This window comes from Neolamprologus brichardi, chromosome 6 (genome assembly GCF_056152115.1).
Source record: "Neolamprologus brichardi isolate AB-2024 chromosome 6, ASM5615211v1, whole genome shotgun sequence".
Classification (NCBI taxonomy): Eukaryota; Metazoa; Chordata; class Actinopteri; order Cichliformes; family Cichlidae; genus Neolamprologus; species Neolamprologus brichardi.
The window spans coordinates 28,308,274-28,325,660 of NC_142109.1; the positions used below are offsets into that span (position 1 = coordinate 28,308,274).

The 17,387-nt window shown below is 40.0% G+C and overlaps 1 protein-coding gene across 2 annotated transcripts; it reads left to right on the plus strand.

Moving 5' to 3' along the window:
• The first annotated feature begins 219 nt into the window (after nucleotides 1-219).
• Nucleotides 220-14,522, plus strand: ldb1b (LIM-domain binding 1b). Of its 2 annotated transcripts, none has more exons than XM_006790676.3 (11): nucleotides 220-367; nucleotides 6,093-6,195; nucleotides 7,627-7,671; nucleotides 7,909-7,984; nucleotides 8,073-8,175; nucleotides 8,255-8,427; nucleotides 9,755-9,877; nucleotides 9,960-10,043; nucleotides 11,189-11,312; nucleotides 11,405-11,553; nucleotides 12,310-14,522. In XM_006790676.3, the coding sequence occupies exons 1-11, from the start codon at nucleotides 334-336 to the stop codon at nucleotides 12,538-12,540; spliced, it is 1,245 nt and encodes a 414-aa protein (XP_006790739.1). In that variant the 5' UTR covers nucleotides 220-333; the 3' UTR covers nucleotides 12,541-14,522. The 2 variants fall into 2 exon arrangements, with proteins under 2 accessions (XP_006790739.1, XP_006790741.1); XM_006790678.3 differs by lacking the exon at nucleotides 220-367 and adding an exon at nucleotides 3,223-3,587.
• Nucleotides 14,523-17,387: the final 2,865 nt, after the last annotated feature.

Sequence of the window (17,387 nt, forward strand, 5' to 3'; positions counted from 1 at the left end):
ATTGTGCTGAAGGGAGGCTGGCGGGAATGGTTCTTATCAGAACTCTGGCAGATGCATGTGCAGTTGAGTTTCCTGTGGACTAGTAAGTGGAAGTGGCACATTGCACACATTTGCACATGTGCACGATAGCATGCACGCACACACATGCACATGCGAGGCAGACACACACACACACACACAGACTGCAGGCATCCTCCTTCCCCCTCCTCGTGCCCCTGAGCCTGACAGTCTGGACATGGAAGATATCAGAGAGTGGGAGAGGCATGAAAACACAGACTCAGGCTCTGAGTTAGATCAGTGTGTAGCTGTGAAAGTGCATTTGTAGGTGACAAAATGGCGATGTCAGAACAGCTAGAGTCTGAAGGAGGTAAGTCTGTCTTGCTGACTTTTTCCTTTTTGCCTTTCTCACAGCTGACGAGGTGACAAGAACCTCTGAGGTCAAACAAAACGGTCGAAAAGAAGAATTTCTGATTCGTCTTTTATTTAAAAGCAATAACTAGTACAGCATATTTATACCAAAATGCTGTACAAGTTCAGTCTCTTACTCTCTTTTTATTGACTTTAACAAAGGTCAATTTAAACAGGTTGCACTTGTGGGTTTAAAGTGTAGGCTTAGTGAAAACACCATGTGTGCCCGCTTTGAGCACTTATTATACATGGCTTTATGGCTTTAGGTGTGAATGTTTAACTGCAGGAAAATGAGGCAAGCTGACGAAGCGAGGGTTGGGCAGATCTGTGTGAGTGTACCCGTGTGCCTCACTGGTTGGGGTGCTGGTTGAAGATAAGGCTGTCCCTATGCCTGAGAGCAAAGGAGATGGTGTGTGTAAGCCCTTCAAGCCTTATCCTGACACACCTCCCACCCCCACCTCCTCTCCATCACCCCACCACGCACACACGCACGGGGGATTAACCCCGTCATGTACCATTTCAATGGGTGAGCTTGGGGAGACACACACACACAGGATTAACCCTTGTGTGTCCATTTCCATGGATGTTTCTTAGCCTCTCTCTCTGGTTGTGTCAGCAATGATTGCTCATGTTGCCATAGTGACAGGGGCCAGCCAATGTAAGATAGGCAAATCCACATAAGTCACCCACAACAGACACTCTTAGCTACAACAGACTACACCTCCCCCTGGTACTAGACACACAAAGATGCTGCCAAAGGACTGACAGCAGCCTCGTGAGCTGTGAAGAGCTCATGTCACAGGCTTACCATGGTCAAACCAATATACATAAAGTCAGCCCGGGCATCTTTGTTGCTGGTCGGGTGAGAGACAGGCCTTATAGAGGCTTATCCTCTCTACATGCCTGGCTCTGGGAGACAGTGCACTTCACCATACTCTGGATTTCATACATCAGAGTCTACAAAGAGGTTCATATTTGAGTTGCTGTCTTCATTTTGGGCATATGAGAGCAGCAGATCCCGGCGGGATAGATGTCCAACAAACAGATCCATCACTTGAAAAACATTTACAAGTATTTTAAATGTATAAATGGAAAAAAGAATAAAAATAAAAATACAATAAAATGTATTACACCTAGATTCAGTGTATCAAAATGCCGGCATGAATTAAAATATATAACATAGTAATAATAGTAAAAAATAATCTGGATGAAAATGTGAGAATAATGTTTTAAAAAATGTGCAAAAATTGCATCTTTACTTATATCTACTGCACACATTTAAATGACTTATAAGTAACTGAGAATTAGATTATTGCATTAAAACTATCATGTATTTATATCATGTGTACAATGTAATAAAGAATCATGGAGCAACATGTATACGGGCTCACAAACTGCATACCACTGGAAATACACCACGGTGCAAGTCTGGTTCAGGATAAAATATTACACCATCAGAACAACAAATGGGATTTAAAATATCAGACACAGGCAGCAAGTCATAACCTACTGAAATAACTTGTTTAACTGATGCTTGAAGTTTAAATTGTTCTGCATACCAAAATGTGTAAAAATAAACTTAAAAAAAAATCACATTTCTACTCATGTCCGCTTTGGTGTATATATTTCCAGTCATTTATATGTGTTATCTATAGTGCAGTTAAAAGGTGAAGATGAATGTAGTATTAATAATGATGATGATGATGATGATGATAATAATAATAATAATAATAATAATAATAATAACGGCGATGATGATAAATGTTATTATAATGTTGCAATAATGTCATATTACTGATCAGCACCAGTGTTTAGTCTCACTCCCTCTGTGAAGACCTGTTTACTGAGCAGCTCGCAACAGCGGCTTAATTTATGAATAAATCATTTATGAAACATTGTTTTCACTCCCAGTGTGCATGGGTGGTGTATTAATGAGAACCGTGTTCGTGCTGGTGGCTGTAACAACCTAAAGAGTGCAGCAGGAAGGGAAAGTTCTTTAGTGGGTGAAAGGAAACTACTTTACATCCTCGATATGGGATAATCTGTCTTTTCTGTCCTTTGGGGTTAGATGCTGTAGATCAAATAGTTTGCGTGTTAGATATGACGCTTGCATAAATATGGAAAAATTGCTGTCCTAATACTGCTTGTTCTTTTTATATCACAACTTTGGACATATGGGTGAGATCTCTGCTGGCTGTGATCTGGATATCTGATTATTATTTGAGGCGATTTAAGCAGATTTAGAAGCCTGTGGGATTCTCCTTTTGGCTTAGTGCTTTGTGTGTGTGTGTGGATCTGTGTGTGTGCGCGCGCAGACTCAGAGAGGAAAAGAGGGTAGAGATTCCTGATGTTAAGGGATTTACTCGTCCACCTTGGGCAGTTCAGCATACAAACTGAGAGGCAGAATTAATTGACAAACTTATTCTGCTGTCTTTAAGTGTAAATTTATAAGATCTTGGTGTACTTTTGACCAATGGGACTGCTCCACTCCACTGCAAATGTATGTGCATCACGTTTGCATCCTGCTTGGTCCCAGGGTCTTGGTTGTCACTGCCTCAGCTCAAGCTGATTGCAGCAAGCCTATGTTCACTAATTAGGTAAACATGACAGCCACTTTGCAGTCAGCATGATCTTTGTCTCCACGCTCATCTCCACTGAGTTGCATTAGGACAATTCTCATCTGTGTCAGTTACAAGGAAGGGATATGGGATGCAGGGAGGAGGAAGGGAAAAATGCTTACCAGACAACCTTTATGTGCAGTTGTGCATTAGTGGGGGGAGGAGGAGCAGAAGTGGGAGAGGGCGGCTGGCGGTGCTGGGCAGAGGAGAGAGGAGCAAATGCATTGCAGAGGGAGAGGAGGAGGAGGGCCTACAGCTATTGTTCATGTCCTCCCGTGAACAAAGGGCTCATCGGGGTCCATATGTAAACCCACAGCAGGCTTCAGCCCACTGACAAGGCCTCATGCGGGACAAAACATAACCGACCGACTCCCGCAATTTAGGCCTTATTCCGTTTGGAGATTTTTTTATTGATCCAATTCAAAGGGACGTATTGTGTGGGTACGTTGCGTCCAGCCAACCGCCGTCCAGCGGGCCTATCCGTTTTTACGCACGGAGCGTACACACGGTCTATCAGCACGGATCTGTAAACATCAATTTTCTGATTGGACTTCTTTGCAGGTAAAGGGTCGCCTTTCCCCCAAACACACTACTCGACTCTAACGTTTAGCTTTTTTAGCGTTTACAGTTGGTGTAGGAACTGCCGCCGGTGTAATTGCTCCTCTTTTTGAGTGCTTTTTCGTTGCGAAGGGATTTAACGCTAAGGCGTTAGCAGGAAGGCTAAAACCAGCTAACTGGTTACAAACAGTTTTCTGGCTAGCTGACGTTAGCCTACCCTGCAGGCCTACGAGGCAGTGTTGTACACAGTCACCGTCGCTGTGGTTGAGGGGATCGGGATTATGTATTGTGTGTTGTTTGTTCACATAAATGTATTGCTTTTCAGATTATTATTGTTTGGCGTTTTGTTGTTAAGCTCGCTCGAGTCCCGTAATAAATTTAGCCTAGCTAGCAACTGTATGCTAGCTTGGTGCCATTCTAATTGCCTTTGTAGCAACTCTACATCCAATCTTCTTTAGCAGTTAAATTTATGAAGCATAGATGCCGAAATAACCTAAACCGGTGTCACTTTACGTTCAAAGTTTAACAATATGGTTCAGGTTAATTCGGCTCACAAATTCCGTTTGGATACTTGTCCCTTATCTTGTCCCTTATACCAATCATGGTGGCAGTCTTGAGTGGCAGGAGTGCACAACCACGACAGGTTATATCCCCATTTAGAGGAGACTTGATGTTGTGATGTTGGGTGGATTTTTGGCGGCTGAGCATGAAGAAAAGTCAATAGTTGAGTGTTTTTTGGCAACCGTGCCAGTTTGACAGATGATCTGCTCTAAAAGTTTCTGTCCACAAGCAGATGTGTGTATGTTTAATGTGTATGTTTCTGTCGACATTGTGTACTGTGTGCTTGTAAAAGAGAGGAACACGATTCCCAGTGGAGGAAGTGGAGTCCAGCTGATGTGATTGTGACTGCCTGTCATTAACCGCTAACGGGAGAGGAGAGGAGCTAATGGAGCTCTCAACAACTAATGGACACACAAAGAATCGATTATTTATTTATTTATCAGTCTTCTAGTGGTGCATCCAGCCCATAGCATAGTGTTGCACATAGTAAACAGCTTGTTTTTAACTCGATTTGAAGCCAGGGTTTCAAATAGATGAGTGTTTTATTGCCTTTTCTTTTTAACTTTTTAGAAAGATGGAAATGTTTTATGGCTCTATACTCTTTATGGAAAACTTTTTTTTTTATTAATTTACCTATGTTTCTGTAAAAGCTGTGATGGCTGCTGTTATTCACAACATATTTGAATGCAATTCCTCCTTTCACTAGAATGGATTTCATAAGGATGCATAGATTAGTGATTTATGGGAACAACATCCTAATGTGTGTGACTTTAAAGGTTAGGCAGCCTCTGTCTGCCCACCTCACCACAGTGTGTCTGCAGACATGTGTTATGAAGTGTTACTAGTACTTTTTACTGGTTTAACTGTTTACTATACGTCTTACGTCACTGTGTTCTCATTTCATAACAAACTTTCCTCTGAGACAAGTCCCCGTCTTTGGTTATATCTTTCCTTCAGACATACAGTGACATAAATATGTTTAATATGCAGAGACACCACAGAGAGATATGAAGGAGGTGGGGCTTCACCATGGTGACGCAGAGGTCGTGACCCAGAGGCCGCCACGCCTGGATGGCCTTTATAAGAGAGCCAGGCAATTAGAGTAGAACAGGGACTGGATCTTTATTTGTGTGTGTGTGTCAGTGTCATCAGTATGTTTTCTCTCTTGTTTGGGGTTCCTTCTGACTTACTGTTTAGTACTTCATGGTAAGGCAGCAGTTTCTATGGTAGTGCAGCATGAGGCTTCTTCCTTTGTGTTGTTTTATATTTTAATGCCCCAAAAATGAGCCATTCAGGGAAGACCATGGAATGAGTGCAGTTAAAACTGGACCATACTGGTTATTTCAGGCTGATTAGGCATCAGAGGTGTAACAGTTCTCCACTTTTTACTTTGGTTTTCAAAAAAACAATTTTTAGCACAGGTCCAGTTATTCAATCATGATTGGATCATGGACCAAAGAAGAAACTATGTATTTATGTATCGCCGCTTCAGTTTTTAGCCAGATAATCTTTAAACATGACAACTTTACTATACTAGCATGCTTCAAGTAGGTAAGGCAAGATCTGATGCCGTATCGTGGGCCTTTGCATCTTTTCAATCTCAGTATTACAGATTCGTGCAGCCCCTGTTCGACATCATCATCTTTGGTTTTGTTGTTTTTTTTCTCCATAACCTCAGCTTTATTGATATTGAAAAGTTTACTTTTTTCAGTTAATAAATTTTTTATCTTTTGTGTCTAAATTTGTCATACTTACTATACACACGTCATGTCCTCCGTCAGGTCACAAGTTTTCATCTGCCATAAGTTAAATATAATAATATATATTACAAATATATATATATATATATATATATATATATATATATATATATATATATATAGTAATATATTTGAACCCCGTACACAAAGCTTTCTTTTTCAACATTTGTCGTCACTTCTGTTCCAGGCTGTTCCTCCAAGTCGTTCAAGCTGTACTCCCCCAAGGAGCCCCCCAACGGTAGCACTTTCCCCCCTTTCCACCCCGGCACCATGCTGGACAGAGACGTGGGGTGAGTTTCATTTTTGTGCTGTGTTTGTAAAGCTTGCCAAAAATTAGTCTAGCTGACTGCTTATGGGGCCAACTGTGTTGTTTTTAAAGTATGTTTTCTGTTAGCTGTCAAATGTTTTTCAAATGCTTCTGTGCATTCAAAGTGTTGTCACAAAGTTTTTGCAGTGCGTTTACAATAACATAAGTTATCAACTTAAGTAGCATTATCCTCACTTTAGCTGTCTCAGCTCCGCTCTACAAACACGGCGAAGGAAATCTTGTATCTTTGCGTAATTACTTTAAGCCTTTAATTTAAAATCAAACCAACAGATAGAAATCCTCCTCAGTCTGTTTTCCCATGTTTTGTGAGGGATCAGTGTAGCCACTCAATGCTTGCACATTCATTTCAAAGTGTGTAGAGAGATGAGCTCATGCAGTAGGTGTGACTGTGAGCACATCAGTGTTGCAAGAGTGTGTTATATTAGAGTGAAGCTGGCGTGAAGCGTGAATTTTCCTGGGAAACTTTAGTTCAATATTTATTTAATCCATCCATTTTTATTAGTTACTTATGGTACTTACGGGCGAGGGGGCACAGCCTATCCCAGCTGAAATGGTCAATCACATAGCAACACAGAGAGATGACACACTCACGTCCCCATCTATGGCCAATTTAGTTTCGCCAATTACTGTAACATTCGTGTCTTTGGTCTCTGGGAGGAAGCCGGAGCACTCAGAGAGAACGCACACAGGGATTGGGAGAACATGCAAACCTCAATTAATAATTAAATGCATTATGCTTTAAAAAAGCATCAAGCCTTGAGATCATCTATTGGCATAATAATGTAATAACCGAGTGATGCTACCTTCCAGTATCAGATCCTAAATATAAGCCATTTTTCAAAGTGTTGCATACGTTGTACAATATTACCACGCACTGGTAAAACACCTTTAATATATGAAGGTTTATTCCTTGTATTTAAGTAAAGGGGGGCCCGCTGATCTTCTGTCATTGAGTGAACATTTGCATCAGTACTGCTGTAATCCAGAGTAGAAAAATGTTATTCATTCATCGTTTACGCCATGAATTATAAAGGCAATTACCTGCTGAGCTACTGTGAGCAATGTTTAAACTGTTAACTGCTGTATGAGGTGAAAATTTACAGCCAAAAAATTGCATTGAATTGTGTAGCTCAGTAAAGTTGGAGAATATAGTTGGTTTTTTTTATTTTGGTTGTTTTTCCACCCGTTGTCATTTTGCAATAAATAAATAAATAAATCGGCTGCAGTTGTTGATTGTGTCTGTGCATTTGAGAATTGATATTTACAGTCTCATCCAATTTTTGCCATGTTTGGCTCATGTCCCCGGGTTGTAAAGGCAGACTAGCTCCTTGAGGAGAGCATATTAGCACTATAGCTGAATGTAATAATGTTTCTGTCTCCTGTTTCTCTACAGCCCCACTCCAATGTACCCTCCCACATACTTGGAGCCAGGAATAGGGTAAGACTACATTGTTTCCCATTATTCAAGACAGGTTTAAAAACTGTAGTAATACAAATACAGATAAGATTGTGAGATTTTTTTTTCCTTATCTTAATTGCCTAGAGATCTTGCAGTAAGACTGTAAGCCTCAACTGGGTTAAACCCTGCTAAATCTAAAGAGTCTATGAGAGCTGTAACCCTACTGCATTTTGATGACTGTCAGCTTTTGTGTTCTTTTCAATTTGTTTCTTCCAGGAGGCACACACCATATGGCAACCAGACAGACTACAGAATATATGAGCTCAACAAACGACTACAGAACTGGACAGAGGTTTGTGTGCATACACAGCCACATACACGGACGCTAAACGCCCCCAAAAAGGTGTTTAATGGATAACTTTCTCCTCTCTACAACGTAGGAGTGCGACAACCTGTGGTGGGATGCATTTACTACAGAGTTCTTTGAGGACGATGCCATGCTGACCATTACTTTCTGTCTGGAGGATGGACCCAAACGTTACAGTAGGGAGCTGTTTGAATGACACAAATCCGATTCAGATTTTCAGAATCAGATTTTTCAGATTCCGATTTCTTCTTACAGCAATTGGCCGGACGTTAATCCCGAGGTACTTCCGGAGTATATTTGAGGGCGGTGCCACTGAGCTCTACTATGTACTGAAACATCCCAAGGAGTCCTTCCACAATAACTTTGTCTCCCTCGACTGTGATCAGTGCACTATGGTCACACAGAATGGAAAACCCATGTTCACACAGGTGTGTATGTGCAGGGGATGTCTGCGGAGGTATTGGGGACAAATACAGCTGGTACTTCTAAAAACTGTGATATTTAAAGATGATATTTCTGTCTATGTCCATCAGAGTAATTAAATTTTGAGACAAAAGTTTAAATACATAAAGTTGAAATATGGACATTAAAGTTGTTTCAAGAAAAACGGGGTCGGTGGAATCGTACTTTATAATTAACTTTAGTAAAAAGGAAGGAAACAATTTTTCTTTTAGCACGTAGACGTCAAAAAAGGTGGTGCAGGAAGCTGCAGCTGCAGAAGGAAAAAAAAAACACTTGGAAGAGTGGATTTTCACAAAATGTAATGGCTGGCAGTGGACAGATGCAAGGATATTAATAGTTCCACCCTCATCCAATAAAGTGGATGTATGCTGTATCACAAGACAGCTGATCAATTTGTTTCACCAACTCATCTAAATAAGGCATTTTGTAAAGGGTATAGAAATCTGTCTTGAAACAATAACTGTAATCTCCACATTTTGACTATTTCTCAGAATAGATTTTCATCTTTAATCTCGAAATTTCAACTTTATTCTCAAAGTAATCAACATGTTTTTTTTTCTTAATTTGGCCCTAATACTCAATAAGATGTAAATTTAGCTTCTCTCACTTTAAGGCACTTTTCATCTGATTGGCTGTCCATTACAAACAGCTGATTGGAGCATCTGGGTTTAGAGCTGTGTCCCTGAAATAAACGTATCAGGAATATTTCCTCTTATTAACATACAGATACATAAGTTTAGAAATAAAATAAAAAAATAATAAAACCGATTGTGCAGATCAAAAACTGGTCGTCTCCTCGAGTTACCTGCATGCTACCACAGCATTAAGGACGTGGTTAGTTGCCGTTTTAATCCGATTTTATGAGTGTTTCGTGCATTCTGTCGTGCACAGAATCTCCGTCCCAGGCTCTCCGCAAGTGATTATTAACTTGGTTGACATTGCATTGATGATAGATGTGACCTTCTCTCTCCACCTCTCCCCACTCTTATTTTGAGTATAATTACTGTCCCAAAAATGGAAGGCAACATGCAACTTTGTTGATCATGAAGTCGGCTCATATCATTGTCCTTTTCTGCAGACAACGTAGGGATTTGTTTTACTCGTGTAGTGAGAATCTGATATTCTGTATAACAAGAATTATTTTAAAAAGTATTTCTGAAAAATTTCTTAATGAATTCCCTGCTGCAAAAAACACTGTAATCTTTAAATGTGTAAACATGTACCCACTCCTGCATAGATTCTATTCGTCTCTCTTCGGTTGTGTACTAACTCCAGTTCTCTGATCTTCTGCAGGTGTGTGTAGAAGGGCGCTTGTACCTGGAGTTCATGTTTGACGACATGATGAGGATAAAGACGTGGCACTTCAGTATCCGACAACACCGTGAACTCATTCCTCGTAGTATACTGGCCATGCATGTGAGTGAATGCAGAGGAAGTAGGCACCCACACCGGCACACGCTGTTTGCTAGCTTTCTAATCTCCTTTCCATATGTTCCAGGCCCAAGACTCTCAGATGCTGGACCAGCTGTCCAAAAACATAACAAGATGTGGCCTGTCGAACTCCACCCTCAACTACCTCCGAGTGAGTACAGTACATGTGCAACATTTGGATTTGGAAAAATGTTCTTTCCTTGTGTCTTGATCGTGGTCCAGATGTAGTTTCGTAAGAAAACATTTCCATCTCTGAAAACTTCACAGGATGTTAAACAGTTAATTAGGGACATTGAGTAACCTGCCAAACAGCAGCATATGCTATATACAGCATCACTGAGTAGAGTGAGAAGACTGTTTAGAACAGTTCCTGCTTTTAAAGCACTTTGAATGATTACCTTCTGGTTTATAAATGAATATATGTAGTAGTCAAGGTGTGTACAAACTGGAGACTTTATTTTTGGACGCTTTACAGATCCTGTGGGGTGACAACCAACATAAGCACATTGTGTTCATGTACAGTAAAGATACAAGAATGGTTGAAATGGTTTATTACTAAAAACTGACCCTGTATGTAGAGTGTTTTTGACTAGTAGTGGCTCTGGAGAGCATTGCTTTGCTTGAGTCTCTTGTTTTACAAGCGTGGAGCTGCTGCTTGTTGACAGGAACCTTTAAAACTTTAAGGGGATATTATAAGTCATCGTCTTGGCATCATTTTACTAGCATCTATGTCTGCATAATTTACATTTCATTCAACAGCTATTTCCCCATTTTCTTCTAAAAAAAAAAGGCTCTTCATCCTCTACCCGACTGTGCAAATAATCACAGCTGTTTATTAAATTTTGTGTGTGAGACATGAGAAAAATACTGCCTCTTTAGTTATTGGTGACATCCCCTTGCAGAACAGTAATGCTTTAAATGTTCTTGTATGCTTGACAAACAGGCCCAGTTGGATACTAGCAGGCTGTTTGTTTTTCTGCATCTGGCGTGCCTCTCATTTTAAACACAGCACGCAGCACCACCTCACATCCATGTGAAAATTGATTGGAACATGAGCTTTAGATGCCTCTGTAGTGATTAAGCCACTCTAACGTTGCCGCGAAGTGATAACAAATTGTTTTGCTTGATGTTTTGTCCCATCGCATTGTCTGATCTCAAACTTTCAAGTCAACCAGTGATGCTAATAATGCTGAACACCAGCTGATAATGCTGGTAATAAATCAAGCGGAGCATCTCTAATTACCTTGAAAAATGGGTAATCACTAACCTGTGGCATCTTTCTGTTCCTTCCTCTAGCTGTGTGTGATTCTGGAGCCCATGCAGGAGCTGATGTCCAGACACAAGACCTACAGCCTCAGCCCCAGAGACTGCCTCAAGACCTGTCTGTTCCAGAAATGGCAGAGGATGGTGGCACCACCCGGTAGGTGAACCGCATGATTAGATAGGACACACAGACACGTTGATATGTGGCAACTGGATGTGTAACTTTCTCTCTTTATTCCTTATCTGTAGCTGAGCCATCAAGACAAGCCCCTAACAAACGGCGGAAGCGTAGGATGTCAGGCGGCAGCACCATCAGTGGAGGAGGAGGAACTAACAATAACAACAACAACAAAAAGAAGAGCCCTGGTAGTGGCTTCCCACTGTCCAGCCAAGTTCCGGTGAGTGCTCTGGTGCCATCTAGTGTCCGTCATTTGAGCACACATTATCGTTTTGCTCTTTGATAAACTGCTCCATGGATTTGCTAAGGTGAGTTCAGATAATCGTGGCAACAAAAAAGCGGGACTCAATAAACCAAAGTCATTCTGTGTACAAAAATATGAGGACTGACTCAGATTCTGTAATCTAACCCTAACTAAAACACAGTTGAAACGTCTTGTTATTGACTGAGCTAGTAGAAGTACAAATGTCACTTTTAAACCCTCTCAAGTTTTTGCAAACACCTCATCAGGGTTCATTCTTGTTTTGTTTAACTGGAAGATAAACTTGTGCCATTTAATGCATTTTTAATATAGCTGGGAAAAGTTACTAATAGCAACCCAGGAAAATAAAAGCACTGTGCTATGACTCTTGGGTGAGTTCCATACTTTCATTTTCATGGTAGAAAATGTATTAATTTTCTTTAAATTCAGTTGTTGTCATTAGTCTATAGCCATTACTTTTGGAATTAACATTTTAGATGTTGCTTGACTGTAATCAGGTCAGAGCAAGTGTTTTAACAGTAAATACATCTTTATTATTAACAGCTGGTTGGTTAAAGTTCCTGCCAAAACTACAGCAGGTGCAAATGAGAGGTGGCTTTACAGGGGGGGATTCAGAGGCACTAAATGCATCGCTTGTATGATATAAAATCGTATGCCATCTGTTCTAAGATATTCATGTGGTCTGATTGTTGGTGCTGTTTTGTAACTCCGTAGGATGTGATGGTGGTGGGAGAGCCCACTCTGATGGGAGGGGAGTTCGGCGACGAGGATGAGCGCCTGATCACACGGCTGGAGAACACACAGTTCGACGCTGCCAATGGCATAGATGACGAGGACAGCTTCAACAACTCTCCGGCGCTGGGCTCCAACTCGCCTTGGAACAACAAGGCTCCTTCCAGCCAGGAGAGCAAGAGCGACAACCCCACCTCACAGGCATCACAGTAGAGCCCAGAGCCCCGCATCCTCAACCTAACCCCTCCCTGTCACTCCTAGGCCCCCACCCCACCTCAATAGCCATGACTGCAACAGTAACAGTCCATCATCTGCTCTCCAATCCAAACACCACTGTAGCGCTCAGATTCAAGCACAGGTAGCCCGAGGGGGCTCGGACTGTTTTGCCGAGCTGGAGGAAGTTTCACAATTTCGATTATTGCGGTGACTTCCTGATAATTAGGCACTGTGTCCCACCTCTCGCTCCCTTTTCGTCATTTCATAGACAAAAAGTCCCATCTGCTCTTGCCAATTTTCAGTTTTGGATGGCAACCGGGTAGCACGAGTGATGATTTAGTCCAGGGGAGAACTGTGCACGCTAAAGTATCCATACTGAAGTTCACATGTAGGAACAGGTGGGGTGGAGGGGAAGGTGGCAGTCGGGCTTCAAGATGGTGGCGAGTCGCTTAGGGACGACTCGTCCACTCCTACGCTAAACATGCCTCTGGATTCTGGTCTGCTCTGCTGATGTGCGGGTCGCCCATAACGTTTGTTAATAGAGTGTGTGCGTGTGTGTGTGCGCTTGCATGCATGTGAGTGTGTGTTTGTGAAAGTTTTGAGAGGAGAAAAGCAGCAGCGTGAGTTTAATGGTGGCTTTGCTGAAGCAGATGGACCAGGATTTAGAATCGGTATGTAAAACCATTTGAAATGAACACACTAATAAGAGAGGTGAAATGTGGCACTAGGGAAACATCAAACACACAGACGCGTGCGCGCGCACACACAACCACACATAATGATTGAAGGATTTTGAGTCCCCCTAGTGCCCAAATATCTCTGATTAGACTACAGTGAATGCAGTCTTTCAAACAGAACATTGACAACACATACACATGCACAGTCTTACACACACACACACACACACACACACACAGTTACACATTTTAAGAGTTTTTATACAGTATATATTTCCCTAGAATGTTTTTTAATTTGTATTAAACGCCTTCATTTCAATTGTTACTTTTTTATTTTCTACCAATACTGAAAAAGCTACAGACCAAGGAGCAACACAGGACTTTTATCCCTTCCCCCTCTAAAATATATTGTTTTTATCTTTTATGTTTATAAAAGAGAAATACTTTAGTGTGGATGTTTTTATTTTGTCTTTTTGTTCCTTTTATTATTTTTTTTTCCTTTTGAGATTTTGAATTTTTGTGTATTTGTGCTTGTATATTTAAGGTAGTAGCAAAGTTCTGTCTGACTGTAATAAAATGTATTCTTACTTAGATTTACCTAAAGCCATCCCAATCTAATGTAAAGAAACAAAAATAGGAAAAAGGACAAAATTCATGAACCCGTTCCCTCTACCTTCCCACCTGCTCTCTTTCCTCCTCCCTCTTTTTTAAAAATGTAAATTACAACTCCCCCTGGGGGTACAATGCCACCATAGAGAGATGGTTTTACTGTTTATTTTCTTTAATTTATTCAGAAATTCAGTCATGTATTCATCTATACAGAAAGTGATTTTTTTTTTTCACTTAACATTCACAATTTTGTGTATTACAACTTGATGTCAAGTGAATGTGCTCGCTGAACTTTAGTTATCCGGTGACTTTCATGTTTCGTCACTGGCTAAACAGATTTTTTGTTTTAAGAAGTTTTCTGTCTAAATTGTCTTTATTTGTATTCATAACCAGAATCATACACATCTTCTTAAACCAGCCTCACATTGAGTTCAGTCTGCATATTTGGTAGCAATGCTGAGTCTGTAAAGTCTAATAAATGAACAGCTGAAGCTCTGTCATTGTTTTGTACATTTCCATTTTGTTACTGTTGAATCCAGCAGCAGTTATGACTGAGTTTGAATGGTGACTTGTACCTTCTCCAGACCCTGTAGGAAAATCATTGTTTGATATATATTTTTTTGATTTGGTTAGTTTCTGCCCTTGATAATTAATGTATGGTACCAATAAAAAGATACATTTTCACTTTAAAAAGCTTCTTTGTAGTTGATTTTTCTAAATTTTACACTCAAACCTATTTAAGCCGACACTGTTTTAGTTGCATGTTGTCTCCTTTTGACTTACATAATTTTAAACAACATTATGTAGTGAATATTTGGCAAACGCAAAACAGCTTAACCAGCTTAAACCCTGTTGCATATCTGGTTACTGTTTATTGAAAGCTTATTTTTGGATAAAACATACACACTTTACTTTGTGTGTTACATAGACTGATCCGCTTTCGTCTCAAGACAAGTGAGACCATATTAGCTAATAAGCATAAGAAAATGACTCACCAAACACATGATTAACTGCCTGGTTTAGAAAAAGTGCAGTTACAGCAATATGTTTCATATTTTCCGCTTTTGATCACAACTCGAAGACTAAGCGGCATTAGATTGTTGTAAAAATGCACTGGGAAAAAAAACAATGCCCTTTTGTGCAAGATTACTATTTTAAAAAACTAGAGGCCCTAACTGGACACTTTATTGGGCAGGTTCTCTGGTATATCACGTTATGTAACTTTATGTTAAATTACCTAAATTACCTAGAACCTGGAGCATGTCCTCTCTGGAAGCCCATAAAAATGCACCTTTCTGGGTTTCCTTCATGTAAACTGCCTTTAACAGCCTCTCCACATGTTTAGTATGCTGTTTACTTTTGTGGCGCAAGAATAAAAAAATAATTTAGAAATGGTAGCAATTTTTTTTTTGTAGTTGTCAGTGTTAAAAACCCTCCAAATCTTCACAAGATTATTTTGCATTAGTGAAACATCTCAAAAACAAAACAAACAAAAGCAATGGTTTTGAGTTTTCTGCATACAACAATCATGAACCCGTCCTCTCTACCTTCATACAGTAGCCATAGATGCCTGGGGTGAAAAACAGAAAGCGTTGATGACAAATATTTTTGTTGCTCTCCTGCCTGTCTCCTCGGTAGTTTATGAATTATAGTACATCCCTCTGTTTTTTCTGAAACAGATCCCTCAACCCAACCCTGTTCTAGAAGTCAGTGTGAATTTGTCTGTCTCACAGGCTTGAAGCTGTCCTTCTGGGTGTCCAAAGCCTGCAGGTATTCTGCCCTACCGGGTGGTTAATGGGTGTCTATCAAGTCTACATGTGCCCTGAAACACACATCTAAAATAACATTGATGGGGAAAAGAGAGAACCAGTAGGCTTCTGACATCAAGGAACCAGAAATGTTGCCCTTATTGGTGAGACAGATTTCATATCCTATCAGAGGAGCAACCAACAGTTCTGTCATTCAGGTCTTTCATCATCAGTCCTTTGTTTATGTAACAAAACCCCCCAAATCAACATCAATAATGTGCCTTCTTCACCCATTCAGTACCAAAAAGCTTTTTGTTTTTTTCCAAATTGTTTCCACTTGTATTTACAGAAGTCAAATCAAGAGGCTCACTGTGGGTTACCAACATCCTTCAGACATTTACATACACTTCGCCTACCTACCATCATTATTTTTAAACAGGTATTTATTCCTCTTATTGTGCCATGTGGTACCTTCACAGCTGTAAAGGCTATCATTTGATCTTCTGCCGGGTCAAAGAGCACACAGTTGGGACAGAATAGAAGATTTGGGGGGAGTAAATTATCTTTGTAAGTCCCAGCAGAAAAACTTATGTATGACTGATTGGGACGATGCACAGTTGGGAGACCAAAAAACAAACAAACAAACATGTGCTGGAACCGAGGCCCTGAGCTGGCCTGGTGTTTGGCTTTGCAAAGTGTAAAATGGGCTGCTGTATTAAAAAATACTAGTTTGGTTTATTTACATCTACATGTGAAAGTTTTGCGCCTTTCTACTGTGTTCCTTTAATGCACATCAAATGTGCATTCATTTACTTAATTTAAAAACTAAAATATTACTTTTCAAACTGCACTTATTTTTTGGGACATCTCAGACTTGTCTATGTAATAATAGAAAACAATTAAAAAAGAAATAATGCCCTAAAAATAAAGTTTTAAGACAATGGGGTGTGAGGCGTTTTTATCCCATAATTATGGAATGGTTTTACTAGCGTAGCACACATGAAATCAAATCGGCATGTGGATGAAGTGAAACAAGTCTGACAGACAGATAGAAAGAATAACATATGTTAAAGAAATTAGTAATAACGAGTATTAGTCTTTTGCGAGGCTCATTGTTTGCAACAGGCTTAATTATAAATGACTCATGAATAAAATGAATCATTGTGCTCTATGGCAGGATAATTATGAACTAATCATTAACTAAAGATTCACTAATGTAGTGTCTCTCACTTTGATCTCTAGTAATTAGTTATTTTCTATTACATACTCACTGTCTATGACGTATTGGTTGATAATGAAAAGATATTATTGATTATTGATTCTTTATCAAGTTCCCTCTTGATTGTTGATAAAGCTCATTGTGATTATTCAGCAGTTTGAACCCAGTAAATAAATAGTGACTCGGGTGTGTAAATGCTCGACTTACATGATTCTGACTATGACTTAAAGCTGGCAAACAACCATGCAAGCATTTATATTTGGATCTTATAATATTCTGATGTACAGAACATTTTAGACCCCTCTTTAACAGTTATTAGGGAAATACTTTTGAATGATGCATCAAACAGTTCCAGATTAATTCTGTACTTGTTCTTTATTAACTACATTGTTACAATATTGTTGTGTTATTGGATTATCTTGAGATATATCATAGTATTTTTGCATTATTAGCTGTCTGACGCTGCCCACAGCTTCATTTAAAACTCAGTTCATTAGCGTGAAATCTAGTGAAACACTCTCTTTCAAAGGTCATTATGTCTGCTGATGTGTTACAACAGAACTATTGAGCTGTGCTGGCATTAAGTGGCTG